Genomic DNA, 13347 nt, shown 5'->3' with positions numbered 1-13347 from the left:
TTCATAGCAATAGTTTCTAGAAATCTGAGTGATGTTTTTTTAAAAAAAAAACGTAAGGCATTATGACTATTGTTATTTTTGCATCTTAGTTTTCTTGATTTAATATGCGAGTGTTTTTTCTGTGTGAACAGGCAGTTCCAAGGCGATTTGTACCATGTGGTTTGTTATTCAGTTGGTTGGCCTTCCTCCAGGCGAATTTATGTGTTTTTTTGTATTCTTAGGCTGATTGCGTGCGTTGAAATATACATAAATATTTGCTTTTATCCGTATAAAGGCCTGACAAAGGGGAATATCCCCTAAGCGATTTCTTTTTTTTTTGTGGGTACGTGACACACAAGAAAGTGTTATAAGCCCCATCTGATTACAGCTAATCTATCAAGGACGAAAAATCCATTCAAAGTTGGCATTGATTTTATGAGACATTATACCCATTTGTTCACCTTAACTTTATGCTATAAAAAGTTAGCATATAAGCAAATAAGAGAAATTACAAATTGGATGCATATTTCTATTATTTGAAGCAAATCCCTGCGCTCAAAAACTGACAGAGAATGCATAATTAGAATTAAACTATATGTCATTTACTTATAAATCAAGCATGTTCCTCTATTGGAATTTCTTGTGTAAATTGTCATTATATTTGCACATAATCGAATTCTACTTTCACTGCTTGCCATTTAAGCGACAGATGAGTTTTTTATTATCACAGATTTACGCATATTAAATCTTTCTATTCGAAGCCTGCACATTTCATCTAAACACACAATTTATGCATAATTGTTTTCCATAAATCTGGCAAATATGCGCAAATTAAATCTGAACCCCACCATGTGCTGCAGCCATTAAATTTGCTCTTGAATGCCTGGGAAAAGCTTGAATCAACTTTGACACCCGCGCAGAATCGCTTTTGCTTGGAAGAACCGCCTCGAGGTCAATTTAATTTTGTTTCAGCACTTTGACTTTTATTATCCTGTTACCCAGTGCTGTCTGTGATTATTGTATGCTCGCCCAAAAGCGGCTATAATGGGATTTGGATATGGCAGTGGAGGGATGCAGACTACTACCAACCACTTGCCCAAGTGCTAATTTGAAATAGATGAGTGGAGATAACTATGTGAACAATACGGTCACAGATAGGACTTTTCTATCTTTATACACATAAACTATCATCCAGGCCGATTCAACAATTGTTTGAGTTTTGTGGCCAGCGTGTTTGTAATGCAAGTGGCTTGAGTTCGCTCAGCAGGATGTGGCACGTAGCTGCCAGCCGGAAACTTGGCTCACAAAAATTTTGAATGAAATATGAGTGGCACAGTGCGGTGGGTGGCCGCTCGAGTCATTCAGGGATCTACAAGCCAGAAGGCTCGTGAGTTTGCTGTGCAAACTTTTGTGGCTTTCGCCTGCAGCTCAGCCAATTTACGTCGACAGCCTGTGCATGCCAATTAGTGCAAATAACTCAATTATGCTCGGTGCTGCCTTCATTTCGGTGTGTAGAGATATCGACACCTCATTGATTGCTGATTACACCAATGGGTAGTAGCTTGTCAGCTCCTGACTGGGTGCATACCCCATCCAGTGGAAAAACCATTAATTAAGCCCGGTCTCGCAATGGATTCAACCCTCTGTTAATGTGCGAGCGCGTAATTGAAATGAATGATTATCACCGGGCTAAAGTAAAACGGGATAGTGGTATACTAGACAGGACTTAACGTCGCTTTAATGGCTCTTCGTGGCTGAGATCTCAACTATCCGCAGCGTCTGGCCAAGTCTCTTATGTACCGTTTAAGCCATTTTATTGCCATAAGCACACAAAGCTTTACCTCTTCACAACAAAAAATCCCTCAACAATAGACCATAAAAGTCGGTACAGAAACGCCACCCAGCACCACCTCATATATCAAGAGCTATTGAAGAACATTAAGAGGTTTAGTTTCTAGCCACACCCACCTCACGTTGGACACGTTAGGTGCTGAAGAAGTACAAGATACAATAAAATTTAGATAGTCTGAGTGCATATTCACTCCGTGGCAACAAAGCCATAATAATGGAAATCATTGTGTATAATATCGAGACCAATCTCTGTCAAATCTGCGATTTATTGAGAGTATAATCTGAATAATTTATAATATACATTTAATATAAAATATACATAAACCATTTTTCTATCTCTTATCTCAGCATAATCTTCTTAAGAAACAAAACTTCCGAATTTTCCTGCAAGTACTTATTTTATTGTTTCATAAATTGTTCTTCTTTTCTTTGCAGGTGAGTAAAAGTGTCTAAATTAACGTGAGATTTTATCCTTCGACTGTGGTAAGTATAAGTAAGAAAATATATGTGTGCAGAATAGACTTTATCATGTGTAAACTTGGTTATTTGTCTGTGAGGAGCTCAAGGAGTTGCCTCTTGACTGGCGCGCTATTAATAATGTTTTATCTGGAAGAAAACACCTTTTGTCTGCCTTTGTTGTTCCACGGCGAATTCCTCAAAGGAATTCGTGAAATTCGCAAATGACTTCTGGCATTCCGTAGTGGTCTTTGCTTTCGTGGGCCGCATTTCATTTTTCCCCTCGCATACCCATAAAACAATCATAAAAAATGCCGCAAATCATCGCGGCCGAAGGACGAACATTCTTGTGGGTCCTGCAGGTGTATAGCTCCTGGTTTTCCCTCATCCTGGCGCCAATTTCGCACTGCCTGCGATGCGTCCTGTGTTTTGGTTAATGTTTTCGCATTGTTTATGTTATGTTTATGTCCTGCGTCGTGTGCGTGCCTCCTAATTGTGTTTTACGTGCGAGTTTGATACCTCGCACTGTCGAAACTCTGGGCTATATCGTGTCAATGCCAAACAATGAGATATAATATACATCTATAAGTTCGACGTGAAACTGTTCGTTTGCAATTAACAGCGCGTTTAATCTCTTTAGCCTGTGTGTTCTCCGTCTCTTGGGCATTTCAGTTTCGACAGCTTATGTGGGGAATTTTCTGCATTGTCTAATAAATCGATATAAATATTGTTACTGGATATGTTACAATTTTCTGACATAATATCTGGGGATACTTTAGATTTTAAGTAAACGGGCTAGCAGAGAATTATTCCGTGATATTTAATGTACTCTACAGATTCATCAATTCCTAAAAATGTACATAATTATATTACATTCTCAGTAACAACAGGTACTTTGTAAGTCGTAAGCCATTGGCTAACCATAATTTCAGCTTATGCCCACAAAGTTTGTCCAAATTTGAATTATGCTATTGGCCTGTTTTATTTGCCCGAAGAGCAAAGTGGATAGAACACTTTAACACACCAAGCTGGGCAACTTTATTGCTGATGAATGCTGCGTCGGATATGAATAATACATTCAATTTCGCAGTTCATATGATTGTAAAGTCGACAAATTTCTTCACCCTGAATTCTTGGACTTGGCAATTTGCAAAGCTAGTTCGCAATGCGGCTGCTCCGCAAGCAAACTCGATAAATCGAGTGCGCGTTGCCTTGCTCAACAACTTAATAACATTTCCCAAGCACACTCCATCGCAAGTCCTTAGCCAGCAACCGCTAAGCGATTTAAGCGATTTGCTATTCATAACCACAAGGGTAAATCCATTTAAAGTCATTGCTCCTTGGATGGTTAATGTGTTTTGTGCAGCATACTTTGTGGCGCGCGTCATTGCGCACATTACGTATACGCCTCGTTGCGTCATAAGGTCTCATTAAAACATTAATGCAACAAGTTCATGACATGGCCGACCTAAGCATCGCCTGGATTTTTAAATTAAATTTCCACATTTAGAAGGTGCGTGTGTTAAATTCATTAGTCTGAAATCAACAGGAAGCCAAGAGAAAAGGCCACCATTAACGGCCACAACAATTTGCTTTCACTGAAATTGCCAATTAGGCAGGAGGGCAGTTGCAAATGCAGCAGGACCACTGAAGGCCAACGGAGGTCAACTAGGGACACGATGCTCCGGAAAAGCTGGGAAAACGCCACGGAAAAGGCCAGCGAAAATGTCAGTTACATTGAATGTGAATTGTGCCTAAGCAATGACCGCTCCTAGAAGTTGCCGATGATTCGCACATGTTTTTCCCGTTCTCTTTTCCGTTTTCATGACCTACCTTTCTCTTTTCTCTTCTCTTACGTGTGCCTCAACCACGTGTTCGTGCTGCTTATGCCTTCACCTTGTTATTCGCAGTTCAAGCTCACAAAACAAAAAAAAAAGTGTATAGTTCGACAGAGCGAGAGAGAGAATTAAGAGGGGGAAAGCTGTGGGGAAAGTGAGCTTCAAAGGACATTGTCAGCTTTTATGGTATTTGATTGTGTAAAGCTTTTTTGGAGACTTTTTTTAATTTCTTGAACAGAGCAACAGATGGCGCATTAACATTATTCGAAAATATTAAAACACTAAATGTTTAAAAAGGATGTTGTTGCCTAAATAGTACCCAATTAGTTTATAAACTAATGCAGCTTAAACGTCGAGTTTATATAGGGTCATTTATTATTCAAACGTAGACTTATCAATTTGATCATCAACTTCCTTTCTGCCTTTATTGTTATTCATTGCTGTCAAATTGTTCGACAAATTACCTCCTCATGAGCTGCATAAATACGTCCGCATAATGTTGATTATATCAACTACAGGCAGCAATTGAAATAGCCGTGCGGACTCTCGGCTATCCCATTCCCATGCAATAACATCCTTTGGCCGGGACAACTGCGATTAAGATGCAAAGTGAATATTAGTATGTTAACACACTTTTGCCCCCTTGTCACCAGGACCGCTTTCCACTTGACTTGACTGGAGGCAGCTGCCTTGTTTTGTTGTTCCATCCTGGCTACTTGAATGCCTGTCCGCCGTCCCTTGGTCCTCGGATGCTTTCGTCCTTTCGTCCTGGCAAACTGTTTGGCTTGAGTGGCCATCCAGCTGCGTGTCCCTGTGTCTGGCATTCGTAATGAAATTCAGCGGAGGAATGCCTGTGCCAACCTTAAGCGTCTTGGGTGCCGGCCGACTTTGGTTGGAATTGATTTATTGGCTCAGCTTGAGCTTAGGCCAAATATCTATTTGCTTTTCCTTACGGATTCCCATATATCACTTATCTAAAAATGATTTAGTGGCGAATGAGGTGAGGCTTAGTTATCTAAACACCATGGACGATCTTAAGTGCTAACTAAATATAATAAAATATAACATGATAAATCATTAAAATGATTAATTCTTACTCCTTCTATAAAATGTGAAATTTAATAAAATCCCAGAAACAATTTTAAATATGCAAATAAATTTATAAGAATAGGTTGTAAATAAATATTTAAAATATTTAATAATTTTTTAAACTAAAATTGTATTTATTAGTGAATACGCTCAAATATTTAATAATATTGCAGACAAATATTAATTTTACCACAATAAATATGTAAATATGATATAATTTAAATTGAAATTAAATACATTTTTGAAAAGTATGGGTGGCTTGTGGGCGTGGCAAGAGAATTCGAAAAATATTTTTAAGTTTTGTAAATTAGCCTACAAAAATTTATTTCTCGCGCTCCTTTCTGTTGTTTTATTTTAAAGTTTATTTTAGCTAATTAATATTTTTTTTACTGTTTTCATTAAACATTTATGATTTGTAGTTTGCACTTCTGCGGCTTATTGCTTAGTTTGAAGCGCCGCAAGCTTCTTGTGGTTTCCGCACACCTGTTGCTGCTCGGCGTGAATTTAATTACAGCCCCATAAGTGATTTGTGGCGAGCCGCAAAGCTGAAACTCGAATTCACAGCTGAGTTGGGTGACGAATCGCAGTGAATTGAGGCTGGGCCGCCATAAACAAGCGTTAATTGCACTTTGAGGTTGCACGACTGTCTATCTTTATTTCTATTTCCATTTCCCCCGACAAGTGCGAGTTATGTGGGAACTTGGCCCAAAAAAGTACAACGGGCTTAAATAACATGGCCCAATTGTGGGTCGCACTGTTAGCCGGTTAACAGAGGAGCTTTGAGCTTTCCCCGCTCGGAAAATCCTCCGGCTAACAGAGATGTTACTGCGTAACATCGGGATTTGAAAAATATATGTTAGTCGGTCGGCATTGTCGGCATTGTAGAATCGGCATTCAGTTTGTTTTTATACTCTGCACATGAAACATGTGATTTCCCTCGAACGCTCGCCGCCGAAGCCAGAGTTTTCTTTAGAGTTTTCCCTCGCTGCCCAGCCGAAGGAGTGAGCGAGAGAGCGAGTGTTCGTGAGTGCGTTCGTGAGTTTCGTTCAATTGTTCGTGTCGTGTCGTGTGTCGATGACATTTTCCTGAAGCGAGATTTTTAGTAACGGAAATCGGATTGCTAATTAAAATTGCATCTGCCCGCCGTTGGCAGTTAAATGTTTAGTCGTAGAGAATAGTAACTAGTTTTAATTAAGTCGCATAAATAAAAACGCTGCCATAAATCGTAGCCAAACTAGGCGGCCGTGTTATTTTCCACATGGCCCACATAAATCAATAAGACGAAAATAATAAATCACCAAGATCACGTTAAATATTTAATTTCACACCGCATGATACAAGTGGCAATAAAAGTTCCGTGCGAATTTGTGCGCTGTCTACAACTCCACGTGCATAAATAAATGAAGCTGTGACCAGCCAGTTGACCCGTGAGCCTTTATTTATCGGGGCATCCACCTGAGGAGAGCCCCAAGTTGCCGAAAGTTTCGCCGTGAATTTATTGCCAATGCCGCGCTCGCGCAATACGGTGTCCTTTGGGCCTCATTGTCGGCCAGCGAAAAGCAGCTTAGCCTCAATAAAAGTCCTCAGACAACGCACGAAATCTTAAACACCACACACACCTAGCACTTCGAAGGGCCACGATAAAGCCAAAGGTACGTTGGAACGCCGTAACATTCAAGTATTTCCGCTCTCGACTCAAGTGTGCAATCGAAAGTGAATCCGCATCCGCATCCGCATCCGTGTGCCGCTTCCGTTATAACGGAACTGTTGTCCTTACCAATTCTCGCTTTGCCTTCCCGGCTGTTTGCTCTACGTGGGTAATTTTTTATATCAATAAAAGTTTATCTGAAGGTACATGCCCCCACACACAAAGTAGTTGGGCGCCAGTATTTATCTGGGCTTGGTTCCGCACTCACAAGCCCTCAAAACGATGGGGAATGTTTCAAATGGTTATATAAATATAAAGTAGTTTTTGGAAAGGGTCAGGAGGAAGAAAACTCGTTGGAAAAACTTCGTTTGATATAAGCGATACAGCCAATGTCCAATTAAATAGTAGCAGTTAAACAAAAGACGTCGATATTAATAGCATCTATGGCTTCTGCAACTTATCGATACTGTCCACATTGTTAACTTTAGAATCCTTTTGTCCAATAATTTTCTAATAGCGACAAAACGTACCCAATTAGCTTGTTAACATGTTGGCTTAAAAGTTATAATGAGATAAAAGAAAGTCCCCTGCCTGAGCTTCTTTAAAAATATGGTGTGTGTGCCCTTTTGGCAGAAGAAAGTCCCTTACCCTTTGAATTTCTGCTCTTTCTCCTCCATTTGCGGTTTTGTACTGAGGTTTGTTGTTTCCGTTGCTTTGTTGCATTTGACATTATGCGCATTAAATGCGCTTGGAATGCTCTGCTTCCTCCGGCTGCTAGGACTCCTGCTTCCTTCCACAAACACAAACTGCCACTGACAATGATAAGCGGGCGAGGAGGAGAGCCGGAAGTGTCGGTAAGGAGGCAGGAGAGCCGGGAGCTAAGAACCAGGAGCCTGAAGACAGGAGCCGGGAGCCGGGAGCTGGGAGTCGGAAGACTGCAGACAGAGGTAGACAGCTGCCAAAGCGCTTTGTAAATTATGTCGTTGAGGGGCTTCAGCTCGAGTGGGTTTTATGGGGAAAGTAACCAAAACCGGAATAAAAGCACTACCGTATGGCAGGACATAAACATGTGTGTTCGAAAGTTTCCGAGCTTGGGGCACAATGGCTGCTCTGCCTTTAATTAAATATGTACAAACCTGGAGGTTGCCGCGGTGTGAAAGTAATTTGAGTTTAATATTCATGCTAATTTAAATATGAAAACGCAGTTCGCGGATTACAGTGCGTATACGTAATGCTTAGCTTGATTGCTGGTTTTTAGAGCACTTTAGATGGGGGTTTGATTTAAATTACATTAGTGGCATGCGGATATACGTTTTAAAAAGAATGGCAGTTTCTTGTGTGACATCAGTTCAGTTTCAAAAGGCCATAAAAAATGAGGCAAATAAAACTCTTAGTCTGGTTACTGGTCGGCGGAGTGGTTTCCTCAACGGAACAACTGCAATTCCTAAAGAATTTCCTAGAAGCGGTGCACAAAGAGAGATCTATTTCAACTATTCTTCTCATGCAAAGGAAAGTTCATAAACATGATTTTTTGCACGGACTTTACCCCATATCCTGGCCTATAATTCGCTTGGACGAAACTAAAAGAGTTGAACTAGTAAACAATTTTAACAAGGACATCCTGGCCCTTGTTTATATGGAAGCTGAGGAGGATACATTGCTACTTTCGGCATTGGCTGCCGATTTCAATCATATTAGAGACGCGAGGATTATGATCTGGTTACAGATGAGCCCTTCGGAAACTTTTCTTGAAAATATTGTTTTTCAGGCATCTAAAGAGAAGTTTCTTAATCTCGTGGTAATAGAAAATACATTAAAAACTCGACGATTTTATCCATTTCCCCAGCCAACGGTGCAAGTTATCGACAAACCTTTCGAAGAAAAGGAAATATATCCCGCTCTTTGGCGCAACTTTATGGGCAAAAATGCAATAGCTGTGCCCGACTTGGTGCCACCACGGAGCTTCTATTCTTTTAATCCAAAAACCGGTCATAGAACGCAAAGTGGATCTGTCTACAAAGTCTTTAAAGCCTTTACGCAGAGATACAATATTACCATGCTCCTGAAATGGCCACTCAACACAAATACTACCCAAGAGGAAATTATCGAAAGGACTGTTCGGGGAGAGATAGATTTACCACTAACCGGGCAGTTGATTAGCTTTAGACACCCAAACGGAAGTAGGGCTCAGCCTCTTTTAGGAATGACAGCCCTATCCATTGCCGTTCCTTGCGGCCCGGAGTTGCCAATGTTTGATCGGTTCTTTTTGGTCTACGGACTGGCTACACCCATCACCATAGCTGGATACTACGTCCTGCTAAACACCATAGAGATCATACTTGTAACCCTAAGCGATCGAGTCAAACGCCATCCAAGACATGAGAAGATCCTAAACCTGGTGCTCAACCTACGGGTGTTCAGTTGCATTCTGTCCCTGCCCACTCCACAAGGGAATCGACTTAGGTCCGTCAAGGGTCAGCTGACCATGGTGATGAGTATCACAGGGCTCATTCTGTCCTGCATTGTGGCAGCACAAACGAGTACTATTCTCACCATGAAGCCCCAATATCGGCATATCAAGAACTTTCAGGAACTACGCGACAGTAACATAACCGTGGTTTGTAACCACCTTAACTACATGACCATCAAGCAGCAAATGGATCCCAAGTTTTTAGCCAAGTTCATGCAGAACATCTGGATTGTGAGCAGCATTGAGCAGATGAAGATGATCTTTGATTTGAATACGAGCTATGCCTACCAGACATTCTCCTACAAAAGAGACCCCTTTACGCTGCTTCAAATGCACACTACCCGTAAGGCGTTTTGTAGGACCCCGGATCTAGAAGTGGTCAGTGGACTCGCTTATACTGCGGTTCTCGAAAAGAATTCGATCTACGCACTGCCCTTGCAGGACTACACCCTTCAGGTCTTTAGTGCCGGTCTGGTCTATTACTGGGCGGAAGAGGCTATTCGGGATCTTATCTCCACCGTGAGGCACTCACAATTGGAAAAGCTACCCATTGTAATCGGATATCAATCTCTGAAGCTGCAGGATTATAAATGCTGTTGGATGATTCTCCTATTCGGTGGCGCTCTAGCCTTTTGTGTATTCATCGTGGAAGTTGTCGTGGGCTCCAAAAAGCGAGGAATATGAAAGACAATAGACAGGAAAATATGTTATAAAATGTTAAATATTATAAATCATAATCAAATTGCAATTTTCAATGCTTAGTTCGCTTAGAAAGCTTTCTTAACGTAATAAAAATTTAAATTGTATGTTCTAATCAAAAAAGCACCGTGTGTTCAATTCTCAAATATAAAGCAGTCATTTTAAAAGGGGGTTGCCAAAAGCGTATACCTGTCTTATTTATTTTCACTGTGATAATTGCACAATTGTATTAATAATAATTTCAATGAAAAGCCTCAGGTTGCGTAGTTGAGATGGAATATGTAGCGTTTAAATTGATTACAGGCTGGCAGAGCTTTTTAGATGGGCGTCCGATTTAAAATGCATTATTGCAAAGATGCACGGATATGAGTTTAAAATGGGAATGCACAATTCCAAGTGATTTTAGTTCACTAGAATTAATCCAGAAGTCATGAGGGAAGCTCAAATAATTATTTTCTTGTTGGCAAGTGCTGCAGCAGTGACTGTGAAACAATATGAGTTCCTTCAAAGTTTCCTGAAAGCAGTGGAGCAGGAACAAACGATTACCACTCTTTTGATGATGCAAAGCCACGTTCAGAAAAAGAATCTTTTTCAAGGACTATATCCGTTACCCTGGCCCATAATCCATATGGATGAAACTCAAAGAATTGAGTTGGTTAACCACTACAATAAGGGAATCATGGCTCTGCTCTACATGGATTCTGAGCAGGATATATTCCTCCTCTCATCATTGGCTGCCAATTTAAATCACATGCGAGAGGCCAGGATTGTGATTTGGCTAGAGCTCGAGCCTACGGAAAAGTTTCTCGGAGATATGGCAAAGCAAGCAGATGTACACAAGTTCCTTAATATTTTGCTAATAGAAAGAACCTTACAACTTTTGCGCTTTTTTCCATTTCCTCAACCGAAGTTCGAAAGACTCGAAAAGCCCCTTGGAAAGTCTAATATTTTCCCAGTCCTATGGTATAATTATATGGGAAAAATTGCTTTGACACTAGATCACTTGGTGGAACCACGAAGTTTCTACTGGACGGATCCCAGTACGAATGTAAAACGACCCACAGGATATATTTACAAGTTGATTACAAATTTTGCCGAGCAGCACAATATCACTTTGCAACTGGACAGTCCTCCAAGCGAAGATATGTCCCAAATAGAAATCATCGAAAGGACTCTTCATGGAGAGATAGATCTGGCCATAACTGGACAGACGATAAACTCGAGACATGCGAGCGGGAGCAGGATTCACTGCTTCCTCGGAATGGCATCAATGTCCATCGTAGTGCCCTGTGGACAGGAAATGTCGGCCTATGAACGGTTCCATGCCGCTTATTCATTTCGTGCGCCGATTATATTTTTCGGATTTTACATTTTTCTAAGCCTTGTAGATTTTCTTCTTAGAACCATAAGCGATCGAATCCGGCGAAATCCAAGGCGTATTCCCCTCCTGCAAACGGTGCTTAGCCTGCGTGTGCTGTGTTGCATTTTAAGCATGTCTGTTCCCAATTCCAATCGACTGAGATCCGTTAAGGGACAGTTCACCATGGTGATGAGTTTAACAGGCCTGATCATATTTGGCATTATGGCCGCTCAGACCAGCACATTGCTTTCTATGAATCCGCAATATCGGCACATTAGTAACTTTCAGGAACTGCGCGACAGTAACATAACCGTGGTTTTCAATCACATGAACTTCATGACTATCAAACAGCAGATGAATCCCGACATTCTGTCGAAGTTTCTGACGAACATCTGGGTTGTTAAAAGCCAGGAACTAATGAATATGATTGTTTCGTTTAATACAAGCTACGCCTATCAGACTTTCATCTATAATGAGGGCCTTATCAGGGCACTCCAAAGCCATTCCGTTCACAAGGCATTTTGCAGCTCCCCAGAACTGCGTTTGATCAGCGGACTTACATATTCCCTAGTCTTGGAACCGAATTCGATTTACGCATTGGCCCTGCAGGATCACGCACTTCAGGTGTGGAGTTCCGGTATTATGAATTACTGGATCGACGAAGCAGTTCGGAAAATAATATCGTCAGTGAGGAATTCCCGATTTGTGAAATTACCATTTACGACATTTCGGGTACTAAAGCTCGAAGATTGCAGAGGAGGTTGGCAAACACTTTTTGTGGGTTTTTCAATAGCTACTTGTGTTTTCATTGTGGAAGTACTAATAGGCTTTTTCCGATATAGAAATCAGAAAAAATAAAACAAATAGGCTTTTATAATAACATGCATATTTTTAAACCCTTGTTTGGACAATTGTATTAACATAAGCTACAACCTTGACTATATTCCTGTCTCTACACTCCATAATTACTTAAATAAATTATTTAAACGTGAGTTCAAGGTAGCTTACATCATGCCGCCTTCTTTGACTATCTGGGCCCTCATCAATGACAATAAAAACTCAGTCATAAAGGGGCCACAAATGACATATGTGACGATATGCCGGGCATTTATGATGGCAAAGGGCCAGCAGACAAGAGGCTATGACACCCAATGCCGACATGTCCGGTGCTCAGATTGAGTGTGAGAATAAAGCATAGAGTCGACACATGGGAACTGGGGTCCCAATGGCCAACCTTGACCTCAAATGAGGACTGTCCCGATTCCTGGAGTCCGACAATTAATTACTGCATAATAAATGCCTATGATACGATTGATGAGCCGGGCGTATCTGACTGCTGGTCAACTGCAATTAGGGATGTAATGGAGCGAAACGGAAAACACACTCGAAAATCAATCGATTGACGTCAGTGAACGAAAATTGGGCCGAAGAAAACAGTGTAAGGTGACACAATCCCACAAAGGATACACACCGGGGACCACAGGGCGTATGCGTCACGTGAACTGCCGAAAGCCCGGGAAGGGGTTTAAGTTCTCAACTTACGCGCTCCTTTATGCCCGACTTAACGTGAAAAAATAAACGAAATCCCGCAGCTAAAGTTACGATTGCGTTCCGTTCCATTTTATCATTTAATTAAAATTTAAATTGTAACATCTAGCGGAAAATCGGGGAAAGCTGAAGGCGGAAACCGACTTTTTCACATATACGAGTACCCTTCTGGCTGTGGCGTCCCCTCCGCTCGGTGTGAATTATTTATATCACATACAATTTGAATTTCTGGTATTTGCATTTGTCAGATTGTTATTTGCTGATTGACAATGTGTGCCGCTGAAGGTGTGTGTTCCTGATTGGACTACGTTCTCCCAAGGGAAGCCAGCGAAATGGACGCCTCGCATGTCAATCTTCATTCGGGAAAGTGCTGAAAGGCCCTAGTTAAAGGTTATGAATTCATTAGAAT

General features: G+C 41.1%; 2 protein-coding genes across 17 annotated transcripts in view; both read left to right on the top strand.

Annotated features, from left to right (window-relative positions):
- Positions 1 to 13347, top strand: part of LOC6733850 (potassium channel subfamily T member 2) — a 97415-nt gene that overhangs the window by 32011 nt on the left and 52057 nt on the right. For 5 of the 16 annotated variants that reach the window (XM_039292646.2, XM_039292647.2, XM_039292650.2 and 2 more), the window contains exon 1: positions 6157 to 6865. The exons of 5 other annotated variants lie outside the window; for them this stretch is intronic. The gene's annotated coding sequence lies outside the window, so the exon portion shown is untranslated. Of the gene's footprint in view, positions 1 to 6153; positions 6866 to 13347 lie in introns of those variants that run through there. 6 more of the 16 variants (XM_039292648.2, XM_039292640.2, XM_039292641.2 and 3 more) reach the window with 5 other exon arrangements.
- Positions 7360 to 11476, top strand: LOC6733855. The gene has a single exon (XM_002080863.4). The coding sequence runs from the start codon at positions 8234 to 8236 to the stop codon at positions 10013 to 10015; it is 1782 nt and encodes a 593-aa protein (XP_002080899.1). The 5' UTR covers positions 7360 to 8233; the 3' UTR covers positions 10016 to 11476.

The sequence above is a fragment of the Drosophila simulans genome, chromosome 2R, assembly GCF_016746395.2.
Source record: "Drosophila simulans strain w501 chromosome 2R, Prin_Dsim_3.1, whole genome shotgun sequence".
NCBI classification, from domain to species: Eukaryota; Metazoa; Arthropoda; class Insecta; order Diptera; family Drosophilidae; genus Drosophila; species Drosophila simulans.
Note: the sequence above shows the minus strand (reverse complement) of the source record. Positions and strands in the feature narration are given on the sequence as shown.

What these genes read in the sequence shown, in the direction of transcription:
- LOC6733855 (XM_002080863.4), top strand. Translation starts at nt 8,234, where the DNA reads ATGAGGCAAATAAAACTCTTAGTCTGGTTACTGGTCGGCGGAGTGGTT.